The sequence below is a fragment of the Citrus clementina genome, unplaced genomic scaffold, assembly GCF_000493195.1.
Source record: "Citrus clementina cultivar Clemenules unplaced genomic scaffold, Citrus_clementina_v1.0 scaffold_3, whole genome shotgun sequence".
In the NCBI taxonomy this organism is placed as follows: domain Eukaryota; kingdom Viridiplantae; phylum Streptophyta; class Magnoliopsida; order Sapindales; family Rutaceae; genus Citrus; species Citrus x clementina.
The window spans coordinates 45627260-45644625 of NW_006262339.1; the positions used below are offsets into that span (position 1 = coordinate 45627260).

The window sequence follows — 17366 nt, forward strand, 5'->3', positions numbered from 1 at the left end:
TATTATTGTACTGTATATGCTATGTTAACGTAAATAAAAGAGAGATCAATTTAATATATTACTATATAATTGTGATCCAGCTATGTAATAGTCAATGGATTATTAAATAACTAATTTACTCAATTAAAATTATATCATACAATTAAACAGAATCATTTTATTCTCACATTATACAACCTCCTTGTACTTTATAAAAATTCTTATTATAAGGGTAATATTATTTTTCTAAATTAATTTATTGATAAGATAATATATTTTTTTACATACAGGACTATTAAATAAATAATTAAACCTGTCCAGTTAGATGAGAGTATTAAAATTTAATTTAGTATAACTTTTCAAATAAAACTTTTTTAAATAGAGTTTTTATCAGTAAAGTTTTCGTAAGTAAAGCTTTTACCTAAATATCTTTATTATTTAATTGTGAAGACAAATTTTTATTAAAAATATAAAATTATTTTCATAGATAAATTTTTTAAAATAATATTATAAAAAATAATAAACTAATTAAATAAATTAAGAATATTTTAAATATTTTAATATTAAAAAATTTCCAACCTATATTCTCAAAATTTAAAATTTAAAATTTTTTTAATTGAGCTAAAATAATTTATTTAAGTTTTAAAACTCTATTAAAAAATTAAATAATAACAAAAGCTTTGACAAAAATTTATAAGATTAAATGCGTCAATTTGACGAGCCATGAGAAACAGGCGCTAAGTTTGGGCAACAGAGAAATTGAAAGGCTTCGTTGAGATCGTTTTTGGAAGATTCTCTCTTTCTTTCCCCGAAGAAATGAGTGATCAGAAGACAGTCTTGGAAGAAGTGTTCGGGGGATCATCAGACTCAGACACCGAAGATGATGAACAACAGCAGCATTTGGAAGAAGATCTATTTCCATCGGATGAGGATGGATCTCAGTCAAATGTCAGTCAAAAATCCAGCTGGCAACGGTTTGAGGAAATCGGAGGATTATGTTTATGCAGAGATTTTCTTTCCCCTGAAGAACAATCTTATTTGCTCTCCGCAATCCAAAACGGTGCGTTTCGTCCTTTTTCCTTTAGTTTTTACTTATTCCCAATCGGGCTATATGAAATATGAACGAATGAAATCGCTTGGCTTGTTTTTAGTTTCTCTACAGTATTTCTGTCGTTGATGCATCATGCATGGCTGAGAGTGATAGTGATGGCTGTATGCTTTTTGTTTTGATCATGCTCATCTGACGACGACGTGGCATGTGATTTGTGATTGCAGAAGGATGGTTCACCGATACTTCTCACAATCAGGTGCGTAGATAGCTAGCATTTCTGTTATTCCATTAGTTTTATTTTTGGACCTGATGGATTTAAAATTTGGAAATGTTAATACAAATTGGGGTTGTCTTTATCTTTAAATCTGCTGATTCCGTCAGTTAGTTGTAGTTTAAATGGTTGGTTTTAGAGAGCATAATGTCCCGTATATCTCTAGTGCTGTGACTGGTTAGTGTTCTGCTTCAATAGTACTGTTGGGGGAGAAGTAGCCAGTAGGCATAAAGGTGTGTTTTCATAACATTGTTAGATATTGATTTTACATGGGTCTGAAGGCAGATCTGCAATTAGTTAGTGACAACTGGTGATGCTGCCCAATTATGTGCTCTTCTGCTCGTGCTTGGTAAGTTTATAATTCATAATTAGGCTGTTTGGAGATAGGGCTGCAAATGCCTCCATTTTTCAAGCTATGTATGTTAATGAAGTCGAAGAAATCTCCTTTTGTGGGTTTTATTTATATCTATCGAAATTTCTGTCGATTATTGTTCTGTCAGTTGTCTCATTCAACATCCAATATTCTTTCGTTTGTGGTTTCAGTCTCAGTTTATTCCAGATTCTGACTTTTTTCTTCTGGATTTGAAAATTTTAGCTCACTCCTTTTTGTTGATCTAGGGCCAAAATGAACAAAAACAAAGTATGTTCAATTGACACTTTACATGTCCAGCTGTTCTTGGAGTGCTGTTATTAAACCCTTTTCTTAGATTGGTTTGACTTATTTCCATTTTCAACTGTAATTAGCTATAGTTTGTAGTGTCGTCTATTTGGAGGCTAAAACATTTTCCAACAGAGCATGATTTCTGATTTCTGAAAGTACATTTATAAAATATATATATTTATGTGATGCCATTGCTTTATGAGATCATTTTTTTTTTACCTGTTCTTTGCAGGTTATGAGATTTGGAGACCTTCCGATGTGGGCAACCAAACTTTCTGATTCTATCCGTGAGGAAGTTCTTCTCAGTGATGACTTGCCTATAAATGATGGGGACAAGGACGTCTGCATTTTGCCATCAGATTTGTTATGGAGAGAGCCACTATTTGATCAATTAATTGTAAATGTTTACCAGCCAGGTGAGGTACGATGTGACTCTGATTTGTTCATCTTGTTAGGAATATAGGTTCACCATGTAGATAATATTTTCAAGGTCTCAATTTAATTTCCGAATAAAACATATATCTACAAACCTTTGAGATTGTGAATACTGCATAACTTATTTTAATTCTTTAAATCAAGGTGTCACTTATTTTTTAATTCAGTTATTATCTATTTACAACTTTTCATTTTGGCAATTAGCATATCTTTCGTGCACTTGCAATGCATGAGAAGTTGAAATGTATGAGTTTTTAATGTTGATGCTCTTCCATGATTAGGGCATCTGTCCGCATGTTGACCTAATGCGGTTCGAGGATGGAATTGCCATTGTCTCCCTAGAGTCATCATGTGTGATGCATTTCACCCAAGTCAAAGAAGCCTCTGCGACTGGAGAGGGAAGAATAGATAACCCACATGCGGTAAAGATTCCAGTTTACTTGACTCCAGGATCTTTAGTTATAATGTCCAGAGAAGCTCGCTACCTTTGGAAGCACGAGATAAATCGCAAACAGGGTTTTCAGATGTGGGAAGGGGAAGTGCTAAATCAGAAAAAGCGAACTTCCATAACCATGCGAAAGCTTTGCCATGTCGAGTAGCAGCTTTACATTCAAATTTTGGCGGTGGCGCATATATTTGTTCTTTCATATTCAAGTTTATTCTTTGCAAAACCAATAGAAGGTGCGTAATGCGTGCATTGCAACATCATTAGAAATTGAGGCGACTACCTATATCCACTGTATTGGATGCTTCCAATCTCTAATTGTAAGCCGTCGTGCACGTCTCAATTACCAACCAAAATTATGCTTTAGCAACCAATTCGATTTCTTATTTCTCTCCAGTCAAATATCTAAATTTCCATGAATTTATCATTGATGATGCAGTAGCTCTGTATAAATGTTATCATTAATGATGATCAATTGCGACTGTCGTTCAATTACAATAAAAAAAAAAAGATTTTAGTTTCGCTACGTCAACTGAATCTGATTAACTAACAGAAGGTTTGGGAAAATTAGCACTTTAAAATTGTTTACCATAACACTTTTTTCTCAAAACAAAACATGTATACCACCGGATTGCCGTATTGCGTGCATCTTGTTGCAGCTGATTCTTCCCTTGTCAAGAAACGTTCACGAGACGAAACCAAGAGAATCAAGAGACAAGGACGTGAATGTCAGGCTAACCATCTTGATTCTCGTGCCAACGGAGGTGCATAGCCATCCGTGCCACTGCCATGCATAAAACATTTATCTTCCCGTCACCCCCATCTCGACACGTAAAAACCAATTATTATTGCATCACTAAAATCGCCGGCACCGTCCACGTGGCAGCTTCAGGACACGCGTTGTTCCCACGCTTAATGAAAGCCGTCGAGTTCATCTAATCCGCAAAGGCAAGACATTAAGAGATTGACTACTTTGACCTCATCTAACCGTCTCATTATCATCCACGTGGCGAGTATAGTGAAACTAGCCGTAGATTTCCCGTAGAGAGATCGTTGTGATCTCTATAAAAATGGAGTCGTTTCAACGCTCCATTTCAGCCTTTTCGTTACATTCGAAGAAACTCCTTTCGAGTTAAATATCTTTCAAGAAATATCGCAAAATCGATTTCCAAAGAGAGTGCTCTGTGCAAAATGTCGGATTCAGAAGCCAAACAGCTTACGGAGACGGTAATTTCGTTTGTCTATACTCAAATGCTTTTTCATTTGCTTTTCTTAATCTCTATTTACGTAGCGAAAGAGTGATGATTATTGGCAGAGGACTGAAGCAGATGAGAAAAGATTGAAGTATTTGGATTTCGTACAAGTAGCAGCGATCTACATTATAGTGTGCTTTTCAACTGTATACGAATACGCCAAAGAAAGCTCCGGCCCGCTCAAACCGGGCGTCCAAGCCGTTGAGGCAACCGTGAAAACCGTTCTCGGCCCCATTTATGAGGATCTACACGACGTTCCGTTTGAACTTCTCGAGTTCGTCGATCGCAAGGTCCGGTTACAGGAATTTTTTTCCTTTTCTTTTTCTTTTTGGTCTGGGAATTCAATTTCTGGTCACATGTATTGCATGCAGGTGGAGGAATCTCTGGGAGAATTAGAGAGGCACGTGCCTTCACTAGTGAAGCAGGCATCGAGCCAGGCACGAGCCATGGCTTTTGAGGTTCAACGCGTCGGTGTGGTTGACGCTGCGACAACGATTATGAACAGCATGTATAGTAAGTACGAGCAGGTGGCCGAGCAGTACGCTTTGTCGGCTTGGCGCTGGCTGAATCGGCTTCCGGTCTTCCCGCAAGTGGCTCAGATCGTGATACCCACGGCTGCTTGCTGGTCTGAGAAGTATAATCAACTGGTTCGTTGTACGGAAGAGAGGGGATATCCTATCGCAACTTATCTACCGTTGATTCCAACAGAGAGGATTGCTAAGGTGTTTGACGAGGGACCCACGCCCACTGTTCCGATTGATGGTAAAATAGAGACAGTTTCGGCACAGTGATAGCCGTTCGATTTTGGATCGTGCTTTGCTTGTACTGAAGTGCTGTTTGCTTTTTTTTTATTTAATCAGTGTATTTCATGGCTTTGGTTTTTCCCGCATTTTTGATGTGACGATTGTTGGACTAGAACTTAGGCAACGATGAAGTTATGAAATTATGATACTTCTCCCTCTTAAATTATCACTTTTTAATTTATCTTATTATTTTTAAAATTATTATTAAAAAAATGTCAATTCATCGATTCATCATTTTTACCAACTTATAAAGAGTTTCAATATTAGTTTTTATTAAGTTTTATGAATGAATAATTGTCGTTGATAGTTATCGTGGCTTTACTTTTTGTGATAATTCTACTTAATTTTAATTTGAGATTTAATTATGTGTCATTATTTGAATTAGTTAATCTATGGAAAGATCTTAAGGGAAGAAATATATTTTATTTTTTAATTAATTATTTATTTTTTTAAAAAAAATTAGGGAATAAAATAATATTAATTAAAAAGTAGAGAGGGCGAGATAAGTTGAGAGATAATCATTCATTTGTTGAAAATTAATTACAAAAATATAAATATATGTATATTTTAATGAGAAATTTTTAATGAAATATTTCTTATTTAAGGGATAAGCTAAAAGATAATAACAAAAATATATACTCTAATGCAACATAATTCTTGCTAAATAATTACTATGTTATACACACATGTAAAAAAATTTCGGTGAAAACTCTTCTGTTTAGATATTTTAGTCGTCTCTTTACGTCTAGCTAATTTCTTTTAAACATAAACAATATGTTGTGCTCAATATCTGCCAAGAAAATTCAGAAACTCTCAAATCTAACGTTTGAGTTGTGGACATATGAGGTAAAAGGTAGTTGATTCAGCATGACATTTCCTCGGATCGAAATTCGGTGGGAAGATTGCATATAGGAAATAGTACGACATCCGCACGGCAAATATCCAATTCTAAGACAAGAAAACTAGAATAGTCCGTAGAGACCAAGAAATAAAGCTGCAATATGTGACGATGCTTTGTAAGGGAATGGAAGCCTGGAAGGGCAATGCATCAGAAAATTAAAAAAAAAATGATAGCAGTGGAGGGGTATCTTCATATTCGTTGCTTTTGCATCCATTTTGACATCTACAATCAGTACTACAGTAGTACAAGAAAATTATTAGATTTTGGAATTCTCTTTCTCCCTTGCTAATCACAAGCAGAGATTGCTGAGTCTAGAAAATTGACAAGCAGTATTTGTATGGTGTTTGTACGTGCGTTTGCCTGCTTCATGAAAGATAATAAATTTCTTACCGTGGAAAACAACTAGAAGAACATACTTGAATGGCTTCTTAGCTCGTTCTCCAGTATCAACGACGATAAAAAGAAGAAGGCCCACTATCAAAGCTAAAACTCACTCTGATTCAGCATAATTATAAAATACATAGCTAGTAAACAATTTCCTAACAGAAATATCAGAGAATCCAAACCGTAGAAGACACTTTTTCTCAATAGATATAGTATAATTTTAACACCACAGTAAATCAGGGAAAAACTGTTAAATAAACAGTGAATTTATCCAGATTACCTCATGAATTCAATACAATCCGTTTGCAAAATCAACACGAACCTCTAATGGCAATATGCTCCATACCAAATAAATAGATAACCATTATTCAAGAAAATGCAAAATACAACTAAATTATGCTTAAGAGACAACCTAATTCATGATGCACTTTCAGAGTAGTCAAAAGGCAGCAACAAAAATTGAGAGGGAACCTAGTACATCGAGTAATTCTCACTTGCCCCAGGTCGAATGCTTTTATAAATTGTCATGGCAACCGGAAGGATACCCAGAAGTGCAATCTGAAGTTGATCTGAGCTGCTAGTTCGGACAGAAATTTGGCCGCTGAGTTTGTTGTTCAATCCTGCACGAATAGCCATCTTAGAACTTCGTCCAACGGAAAATTGTGACTGAAGGTTGGCACCCAAGGCCAAGTCCCCTCTCCATTTCACTAAAGACAACCCCAATGAGGATTGATCCTGGCCAATTGGAAAGTCTGCTTCCCTGAGCTTCATCTCCAAATTCGCTCCATATGCAGAATCACCCTGAGATCGGATGGTCCCAGTACTACCCACCAGCATTAAGCGTTTCCCAAGGGCAATCTGATCCTCGAGTTTCAAACCAGTAGCCACATTTTCACCTAAAAATGTAACAGAGGCTCCAATAGCTGTCTTGTTCCTCTTGAAATTTTTGAATTTGGTCTCCCCTCTGAGGATGTAAGCAAGTTGCTTCCCAACATTTTGGATGTCAAAGCCAGCCATACTAGATCCATTCTCGCCTAGCTTCGCAGCAATTGAAGAATCCAAATGAAGGTTGAACTCTTTCTTATCCTTTGTGACTTGAACAGTAACGGCCGCTGGAAATCGACTAGCAATTGCCAAACTGTGTTCAACGTTGACACCATCATACCCACAATCATGGTCCCAACCATGGCCGTCCAACACTGGCCTTGCCAAAAACTGTGAATTTGGCTCCAAGAACCGATACCTGTAAGCTGGATTATCACCATCAAAGGACTGAGGCAAGACCATATCAGGCAATGGCACTGGCACGGCAGCTGAACTTCCATTCTCCTGATCAACATCTTCCCCCACATAACCATAATCTTCAGTAGCAGCATTTCCTCTCTTCTTCATCTCTCTCATTCTTCTCAACTCCTCTCTCCACTGCTTTTTCTGAAGGAGTTTCACCCGGTAATCATACTCCTCAAAATACGCCTTCTTTTGTTCCTTACTAAGCTTAGCAATTTGAGCTTTCCTCAGAGGTTTGAATGGTGGAAGCAGATCATATTCATCCTCTTCTTCTTCTTGATCAGAATCAGACAAGTCAGCCAATTCAATATCAGAATCAGCATTATCACCGCCCTGATCAGTGGGGAGTTTTGGGTGTGTGCGAGATTGCAACAGCCAAGACAACAAGTATGGAAGTGGAGGTGAACGAACACGAAAGCCAAACAGTTTTCGGTGGTCAAATGACTCTTGAGGTTTTGCAAGAGAACTTGCTTCAGATAAGATCTTCATTGAATAGCATAACAACAATAACTGAGGCCTCCAAGTTTGACCATTAGGAAGTACCTTCTGGCCATCTCTATTCTTTCGACAGGCAGGATGATTCTCAACAAGAGATACCGGATTCATCAAACTTGGATTCATCAGACGCAGATCACCAACAGCTTGCCCAATGGATTGTTGAACAACATGGGAACGTTGGGCCACAAAGATCTCATAACTCAAGGGGGATCCTGACGGCCCATCTGGAGGTGCCGAAGCAGCATGGGTCAGAGTAACTATGGCACTACGCCAAATTTGAGTACCAAGAGCATTAGTGATTGATCTTAACAATGGCAGATCATTAAGATCTCTGGTTTGGCTGTCCAGACGATCAACATACAGAACAATATCTGGGGCACATTTCTTGGTGAACTTCTTAATAGAAGCCAAAACTTTTCTATTGACACCCTGTTCAACACCCGAAGATTTCAAACCTGGAGTGTCAATGACCCTGATCTTAACCCCATCAACTGTTCCAACTATCTCCTTGACAGAAGTTGTGCCAGGTTCAAAAGCATGGATGGAAGTTTTCTCCTCCCCAAAAATAGAATTTATTGTAGCACTCTTGCCCACACCAGTTTTCCCAAGGACCAGTATGTTCAAGGTGAAATTCAAATCATCTTTCTCCTCTGCTTCAAGCTGCAGTGCTGTTGTCTTAGCAGCATCAAGGCTAAATAATTGACCAGTTTGCCTCCCTGCAATAAGTGACAAGCGGTGCAGAACCTGCCCGACAAGTGAATCTTCTGGAGAGTAACCTAGTCTGTGAACAAGCCTCAGAAATTTCACCCTTAAATGCTGTAACTTTTCCAGCTTTGTTTTCTCTTCTTCACTCAAGTTGGTCTCAGTCTCCCCCCCAGTTGCGAGTCTGGAAGAAGTAAAAAGATTAGTACGATTCGGCCGTGGAGCAGGCTTCAAAGTACGAAGTGAGGTCCCCAAACCAGCAGGACGTTCAACAGAGAAGAGCTTTGATCCATCTTGTGATGTTATAGTGATATTGCCACCATCGGAGTCTGCACCTGCTGCTGCTTTCAATAAAGCTGCCAATGCAGCAGAATCAAATAACTCTTTCCCCTCCCCTTCCTCATCAGTGTCTACTTCTTCATCTGAATCACTGACAATCTGACCGTCAATTCTCTGTGAATGATCACGAGAACTCTCAGCACCTGATTGAGAACCAACACCTGATGCTTGTTCCAGTTCTTCCAGGAATTGTTTAGCTGCTTCAGAGCTTCCAAATATCATACCATCGGAATCTGAGCCTTCAATCTCATCCTCCTCATCTTGATGCCGGTGTCCTTCCTCAGCTTCCAGAGTAACTTCAGCATTTGAAATTTTACTCACTTTTGCAGATTCGGCTGTATGCAATTTGCCCGACTTCTCATCTTCCAGTTTCTCACTGTGAGCACTCACAATGGTCTGCTCATTTTCTAAATGTTCAGCCTCAGAAGCTGCTTTAGTCTGCATAGATTCAGCAGCAAAGTTCGCAACCTGAGTTCCTTCTGCAAGCCCCTCATCTACCACGGCACTGGACCCATTTTCAACTGCATCAGCAGCTCCATCCAAGTCAACCACTGTCTGCTTGGCTTCAAATTCAGACTTTGTCTCACTAGTTGGCTCACTGATTGAAACTGCTTTTACCTCATTGTCAACAACAACATTAGTGGTAACTGAACTCTCATCGTTAGACACAACAGCAACATCAACTTCCAGTTCCCCAGGCTGCACTTCTGATGATCTAGCATCCTCATTTGTTGGAGACTCAAAATTCTTCTCCGACTTACTTTCCAGTGGAACTGGTTCTGATTCCACCACTTCGTTAACATGATTAATTTTACCAAACCCATTTTCCAAGCTCACATTCTGCTCATCAGGGACCTCCATCCCTTTAATCTCAACGTCCTTAATTCCCTCTAAACCCCCAACCACAGCTACTCCGGAATTCAATGTATCAACATTAACAGCTTCCACTACCGAGCTCCCTCCACCAGTAAGCTTCACACCCTCAGCTTCAAATTCAGCCGCCACATTGTCTTCCTTATTTTCCATAGACTTTTCACAGTAAAGAACCTCACTTTTTCCACCCTCAACAGACAAAAACTCACTTGAAGTCGTATTCTCTCTTAAACCCTCATTTTCACCAGAACCATCCACACCCTCAATTTCAAGCTGCTTCACAGATCCCTCATCCAAAATCACCTTCAAACCCTTATCACCATCACCAAGCGGCTCCTTCCCCTCCCCCTGTTCCTCCTTCAAAACCCTAACTTCCGAATCCCCCATGACATCTTTTTCATCATTATCATTCTCACGCACGTTCTGAACACTGTCAGGCATAGAAAACTCCGAAGAATCCACAGAAGGGGCATCATTAAAATCCTCTTCAGCAGGTTGCTCTACGGTTTCCTCAGCTACAACAGGCTTCTCTGACGCCGTTTCAAACCCCTCATCTCCACTCAAAAACTCCCCATTCTCAGACTCACCATCACTAACACCACCACCACCACCACCAGTACCGTTAATTTTGCTATTATTATCACCCTCCAATCCCAAATTCTTCACTGAATTATCGTAATCGCTATTGTTATTATTACTATCGTAGGAAAGGGGAGAAGATGAAAAACCTGACTGATACGACATCGTTTCTGGAGCAGAAGTCTTGTAAGAGTCCATTGAAGTAAAGGTAAGCTGATTGCTGTTGCGTTGGTTTAGGGTTTCTGTTTTGTTTGGTGGGTTTTATCTTTTATTTATTTATTTATTTTCCAAATTGGTTGGCGTGTGAGGGCTTGGGTTGGGTTTGAAGGGATGCAAAGTTGTGGGGAGGGAGCTTGCTGTGCGATGATGAAGAAAGTCGAAGATAAGGTTACGTCGTTTGCGTTGTGGTTTTTTTTTCTTTTTTTGGGTTCGTGTCAGGGGTTTTTATATAACCGCACGAGTGAGTTTGGGTGGGCTTTCAGTCGGAGGATTCGATGTTTCTGAGGATCATGTAATGACCTAATTGCCCCACTGATATATATCTATATATATATATATATTTATTTATTTATCTAAATGGGCCATTTTTTATGTTTAACGCAAACGGTATGATATTTTAGGCAGATTTTGTTTTTTTGTGGGGGGGTCTGGTTACTAAACTAGTTCTAGTTCTTTCATTGAAATTTCTGGAAACACGTTAATTTTTGTGTGGTGGTTTAAGATTCGTTTCATACTAAAAGAATAAGCAATTTAACCTGTCAACTTCATAATTATTTTTCTAATTATTTTATATTATAAATCTACTAATATCTTGTTTCAAATTATACCAGAACTTCCTTTATAAGTTTATACCTTGATAGGATAATAATTTAGGGATGATAGAAATCCCTATGAGAATAAGTACCTTCAAGAATTTTCTCCATTCGAAGAGGGTACATAAATAATTTTTTACCTAATTTTTTATTCGAGAAAAGGATGTGAATAATTTTTTAACTAATTTTTTATTTGATTAAGGGATAGGGATGCGGCGTAATCCTCATCTCCTCCTCATTTCCTGATTTTATTTTTATTTTTAAAAAGTATTGGTAAATAAATAATAAAATGTTAATTATTAAATATTAAAATATTAGTATAAATAACAAATATCAAAATCATTATATCATTAAACTTTTGGGCCTAATTAACTACACTAAAATTTAGATTAGAAAGTTATGCCACATATGAAAGATTTTAATATTTTGAGTTGGTGGAAAATAAATGCCTGTAGGTATCTTATATTGGCACAAATTGCTAGAGATATTTTGATAATTCTAATTACAATTGTTGCTTCCGAATAAGCTTTTAGCACCGTAACACGCTTCATTCAAGCACATTGAAGGCTTTAATGTGTTGTCAAAGTTGGCTACAAGCTTACAATGGCAGTATTAGTTTATTTTACATTGTAATTATGTTATATAATTATTAATATTTTCACTTAGAAGTTACATTACTTATATTATTTTTATTATTTTAAATTTGAAATCTGTGACTATCTCTCAATTTGCCGCATTTCTAGAGGAATAACAAGAGGAGCATGAGGCGTAAGAGGTAAATATTTTATTAAAAATATTGATTAAGTATCTATATTTATTTCATTTATCTCATTGTTGATATAAAAGTAATTTTTTTTTCAATTGTAGGATTATGAAGATTGATCAAAATAATTATTATGGTGATTTATACTTTGTAATGTGACTTTTGTAATGGATTAATGTTAATGTAAGAGATATTGTCAAACTTTATTTTTATTTGAATTTTTTATTTTAATATGATTAAATTAAAATCAAAAATTAAAAATGTATCAGTTATTCAGGAATCGAGGACCATCGAGGATCCCCTATTATTATTCGAAGAGGGGACGAGAATTTCTTAAAGCAATTTTGTAGGGGATGAGGAGGAGACGGAAATATATTTAGAATATTAAGGATGGGTACGGGAAGATCAGTCTTCTCCCCTCTCCTTCCCATTGTCATCCCTAAGTAATTTGCGTATCTATGTTCAATACAGTTGGCATCTCCCCCCATGAATTATTAGCTCACAGTGATGAGGCTAAAATCAGTAAAAATAATTGGAAGGAAAAGAGCTTGTCAACTGATACGCTAAAATCAGTAAAAATAATTATGGACTGATAAAAAATTAAAAAAGAAGGCAGTTAAATGCCAAAATATAGTTATGGTGAGAGGCTGTCAACTAAACTAAATTCAAAGCGAATCACTAAAGAGAACTGTTATTTAAAATTTAATTAATGTTTTGCATTAAAAAAAAAAATTAAAGAATTTTATCTAGTAGTACCCACAAAAAAAAAGTACATGACTGTTGGCAAACTTCCATAACTAACAGATAGGGATGGCAATGGGGAGGGGAGGGGAGGGGACCGATCTCCCCGTACCCATCCCCGATATTTTACGTATGTCCCCATCCCCTCCCCGTCCCCGTCAGAATTACTTGAGAGAATCCCCATCCCCTCCCCGAATAATAACAGGGGATCCCCGAGGGTCCCCGATCCCCGAATAACTAATACATTTTTTTTTCGATTTTGAGTTAATCATATTAAAATAAAAAATTCAAATAAAAGTAAAGTTCGAAATATATCTTACATTAATATCTATTACAAAAGTCACATACATTAAATTAGTAAGTAACGCAACATACAAGAGATACAAACTTATTTTACAAACTATCATGAACAAATTAATAGTCTAATACAAAATTGTTACAAATAAAATCAAATTTAGATTCAAAATTAACTTTTTCAATGGTGGCGTGGGCACTTTATAAATGTGGACTATTCCCTTTACAACACAATAGTTAAATCGGAGCAAATCAAAAGTAAATATTAAATTAGATTAGATTAGATATTAAAATTGTGATTCGCTGTGGGCAATTATAACATCTAAAATTAAATAAAAAATAGATTTAAGTTTAAAATATTTAAAGAATATCAAAATTAAAAAAAAAATTTGGCTAATAGAATCTACTCAGTCTTTTTAATGTCCTAAATAAAAATTTAGAACTTTAATTAGCTAATTAGGCCTAAAAGTTTAATAATATAAATATTTTGATATTTTTTATTTTTACCAATATTTATAATTTTATAATTTAAATTTTATAATTTATTTACTAGTAATTTTAAAAAATTAAAATTAAATTAAAAATTAAAATGGGGAAATGGGTAGGGGATGGGGATTCCACCTCATCCCCGTCCCCTCCCCGAATAAGAAATTGGGTAAAAAAATTTCCCCGTCCCCTCCCCGAATAAGAAATTGGGTATGAAATTATCCACATACCCTCCCCGAATGGGGAAAATCCCCGAGGGTACCCGTCCCCGTGGGGATTTTTGCCATCCCTACTAACAGAAGTGTAGCATCGACGAACGCCTCTTTTTTTTTTTTTTCCCAGTATTTCAAATTTTATAGTCTCTAATATCAAAAAAAGAAAAAGAAAAAAAAGGCAGATAATAATATCTTAGTACAGTCAAAGATCCAAAAACAGATTAGGGTTTTGTGTAGCGCCACTGAAATGAAATATTGTCTTGTTTGGTTGAAATCAAAGGAAAAGGATAACGCTGAGGATTAGAAATCAAAGGAGAGTTTGTTTGGTTGCGGACGCTTTTGTACAGACTCGCTGTTGTTTTCTGGTGGTGAGGTACGTGTTAATAGTCATCCTCTCTTGTTCCTCATCTACAAATGGTTGGCCTCTAATTGCCGCGACGACCAACATCTACTACAATTATCTTCGACCTTCAATGAGCCCATGACCCTCACTCCATCCATTTACTACAGCACTACTTGTGGTTTTAACTTCGCAAGTTTAGTTTATTTCTATCTATTAAGTGTAAACCACGACAAATGCTCATTTGTTTGATTGAAAATTGGAGGTATTCTAAAACTACTAATTTTCTTTTCAAAGCTATATTAATATATATATATGTGTGTGTAAGTAAATTTATCTGATTAAATATTCAAAACAAGTTATCCATTCAGATTGGCAATAAAATGAAAACATATTTTTGGACCAACTCTAACTTCAATAATAAGGAACAACCTTCTCCATGAAGGAAAAAGTTTTAGATGCTCTTAAAATATTAGTATTTAACCATTAATGACTTATCATGTGTATACTTCAACCAATCATGATAATTTATATATATATATATATATATATATATATATATAGAGCAATGAATGAATAAAAAATAATATTTTACGAGCACTGAGTACCTTCTCCTCCCTAAGAGTTTGACTTATGAAAAATTTTAAAATACATCAGCAATGTCATGTTAGTCATACAATAAGCAAACAACGTTATAACATATGTATATTTATTTTAAAAAATCACTATAAAAGTGATTATTATTTTTAATTCAGTTATACATGTCATATATACATTAGTTTATATAATTAATTATATTACCCCTGATGTATGTTATAATAATCTAAAAGAATATTCTTTTAACTTTAAAAAAAAAAAACAGCAACATGTTTTGACATTTTCTAATGCTACAGTGTCGGGGTCCATTGGGCCAAGATCTTTGACATAAGCCGTCGGCCTGCAGAGAGCTTCTTCTATACCTGGCCCAAAAATGGCCTCATCATGTACTCTTGTTTTTAACAAGCTCGCGACGAACCAGATTTAGGACATTACATCAACTGCTGAATTAAAAAAATGTTTGAATACACGTATACGACTTTTGCCTTTTTTTAGTATATTTACTACAATTTATTCAACCGGCCTTTATATATTATATGAATTTAATAGCTTCTTGGTCAAACTTTTGGCTATTGATTTGATTAATCTGTCTGCCTTGATTATTAACTCCTCGTAAACGGGGCAATGATTACACTTCATCATAAAAGAACCGATGCATGATTAAGAAGTCTGCGTGATTCCTTGGACACTTTGTAAGGTCCATGTGATGTGAATGTGTTCCCACTTTTATTTTTCTTTACTTTTTTGAAGGCACTCAAATCCTTTTTTTAGTTTTTTCAAGAATTATCCATTTCCTAGTCAACATTGTGTGGATTGGTGGGCGCCGGCACGACTTACGGATTGGCATGCTAGATTTGTGACCACAGGGAAAAAAAAAAAACATATCATGCAGTGTCGATCGACTGTAGCATATGAACGTCTATTACGGTAACATGGAATAATCTTGCGTGACTACCAAGCATTTTTCAAATGATCGCTAGTCCAAGATGTCTACACTTTACAACTTTTATTAGGGGCATGGAATTATTTTCAATTTACTTTTTTTTTTTAAATATTAGTATACTACAATTAGATTTCTACTGATACTTACAACCAGATAACAACTCCAACAACGACCCTTAATTATTTTCAATTAACTTTACTAATGCATAGATTTTTAAAAAAGTGCAAATGATATAATAAATGAGACACAAAATTTAACATAATTTAATACTTCGCTTATATTCACGAAGATGAATATAATACTTTCACTATTAAAAATAAATAATTATTTTATTGTTATGGGTATCTTGTCCTCTTTGATATGAAGAGGGCGTACTATTTATAGCATAATTTTATCTTAATGGATGATACCGTATATTATGCATATCCATGTCTCTTTAGATCAAGTTTTTAGATCTTTATACCTCTAGAACTAGACTATGCTTTAACTAAGCATCAGAACCGTGGTCTCACAAGGGCTTGCGGTGATTGAATTTGAACTTTTCCACACCATCTCCTACATAGTCCATGATCGAGTAATAATATTTGACTTCTTTATTTTATCTTATTAACCCCCACTTTTTAAATAATCTCATTTATTTTAAAATTACCCTTAATAATCGTAATAGTTATTGTTTTTAATTTTATTTTTTGTCTCATACTCAGTCTATTAATAAAAAAGTAATAAAAGCACAAATTATATTTTTTAAAGAGAACTATTAATTACTTACAGATATTAATTATAATTATTTACAACAACAGTAGCAACAGTAATCTTTACCATTTGCCATGTCAATAAATGTTCAAATTCCAATTCCAAAGTTAAATGAGTGTCAAATTGTTGGTGTTGGTGTTGTCGTCGAAAAGAGAGAAAATGGAAGAAAACATGCTAATCTTCGATCTTTAACCTAAAGAATCTATTGGTTGTGATAGATATTTTAGTCATTTTAAGTTCAAATAAAAAAGTGGGGGTTAATGAGAGAAATTAAAGAGGGTAAAATATTATTATTCTCCTAGACTTATCTTTTGTCTGCAGGACTAATGGGCTCTATAGACTTCAAGTGCTCTGCTGTAGTAGTAGTACTAAAGATCCTGCTACTATTTTCACAAATCTAGCACTACTTTTTACTTATTCATGTTCCTGGTATAGAACTAAAATTTCTGCTAGGAGATTCATTAAGCCACCATTTTCTTAATTAAAAAAATGTGAGAAACGTGCGCGCACAGACACACACATATATGCAAACTGCAATATCAACTCTTAAGTGATAAAAAACCCCAATATCAACTATTCATTTCATTATATAATTATTTTCATCGTACTTTCTGCATTCCATCACAACATACACATTGTATTCCAATATTCACTTTAAAAAAACAACAAATTATGCAAACTAAAAATTTTAACTATAAATATACTGTAATACTATTTTGACAATAAATAATAAAAATGGTAAGAATCCCATAAAACAGTGGGAATAATGTTAAAATTATGAATTAAGCAAGTAATGTCAGGTAATGATATCACCCATCTTAGTACGAGAAAACTTGAGACGCTCATTGAGGTCGGCAGGTTGTATAGTGCATGACGCCAAGGTGGTTGCGAAAGTTGAACCTTCCGTATGGGCTACCAATTTGCAAGCAGCAAGTAGCAACCAGCTGCTAGCAGCTAAGTG

General features: G+C 35.6%; 3 protein-coding genes across 3 annotated transcripts; 2 read left to right on the forward strand and 1 right to left on the reverse strand.

The window, feature by feature from the left end:
- The first annotated feature begins 669 nt into the window (after positions 1-669).
- On the forward strand, positions 670-3228 carry LOC18048609 (alkylated DNA repair protein alkB homolog 8). The gene is made up of 4 exons (XM_006444228.2): positions 670-1039; positions 1255-1286; positions 2195-2383; positions 2679-3228. The coding sequence occupies exons 1-4, from the start codon at positions 796-798 to the stop codon at positions 2994-2996; spliced, it is 783 nt and encodes a 260-aa protein (XP_006444291.1). The 5' UTR covers positions 670-795; the 3' UTR covers positions 2997-3228.
- Positions 3229-3944: 716 nt separating this feature from the next.
- Positions 3945-5050, forward strand: LOC18048610 (stress-related protein). Its single transcript, XM_006444229.2, has 3 exons — positions 3945-4069; positions 4158-4385; positions 4467-5050. The coding sequence occupies exons 1-3, from the start codon at positions 4034-4036 to the stop codon at positions 4884-4886; spliced, it is 684 nt and encodes a 227-aa protein (XP_006444292.1). The 5' UTR covers positions 3945-4033; the 3' UTR covers positions 4887-5050.
- Positions 5051-6508: 1458 nt separating this feature from the next.
- On the reverse strand, positions 6509-10904 carry LOC18048611 (translocase of chloroplast 159, chloroplastic). The gene has a single exon (XM_006444230.2). The coding sequence runs from the start codon at positions 10657-10659 to the stop codon at positions 6655-6657; it is 4005 nt and encodes a 1334-aa protein (XP_006444293.1). The 5' UTR covers positions 10660-10904; the 3' UTR covers positions 6509-6654.
- Positions 10905-17366: the final 6462 nt, after the last annotated feature.

What these genes read in the sequence shown, in the direction of transcription:
- LOC18048611 (XM_006444230.2), bottom strand. Translation starts at nt 10,659, where the DNA reads ATGGACTCTTACAAGACTTCTGCTCCAGAAACGATGTCGTATCAGTCA.
- LOC18048609 (XM_006444228.2), top strand. Translation starts at nt 796, where the DNA reads ATGAGTGATCAGAAGACAGTCTTGGAAGAAGTGTTCGGGGGATCATCA. An exon ending in GCTCTCCGCAATCCAAAACG is followed by an intron (nt 1,040 to 1,254) that starts GTGCGTTTCGTC and finishes TTGTGATTGCAG; the next exon opens with AAGGATGGTTCACCGATACT. An exon ending in ATGTTTACCAGCCAGGTGAG is followed by an intron (nt 2,384 to 2,678) that starts GTACGATGTGAC and finishes TTCCATGATTAG; the next exon opens with GGCATCTGTCCGCATGTTGA.
- LOC18048610 (XM_006444229.2), top strand. Translation starts at nt 4,034, where the DNA reads ATGTCGGATTCAGAAGCCAAACAGCTTACGGAGACG. An exon ending in CCAAACAGCTTACGGAGACG is followed by an intron (nt 4,070 to 4,157) that starts GTAATTTCGTTT and finishes GATTATTGGCAG; the next exon opens with AGGACTGAAGCAGATGAGAA. An exon ending in TCGAGTTCGTCGATCGCAAG is followed by an intron (nt 4,386 to 4,466) that starts GTCCGGTTACAG and finishes TATTGCATGCAG; the next exon opens with GTGGAGGAATCTCTGGGAGA.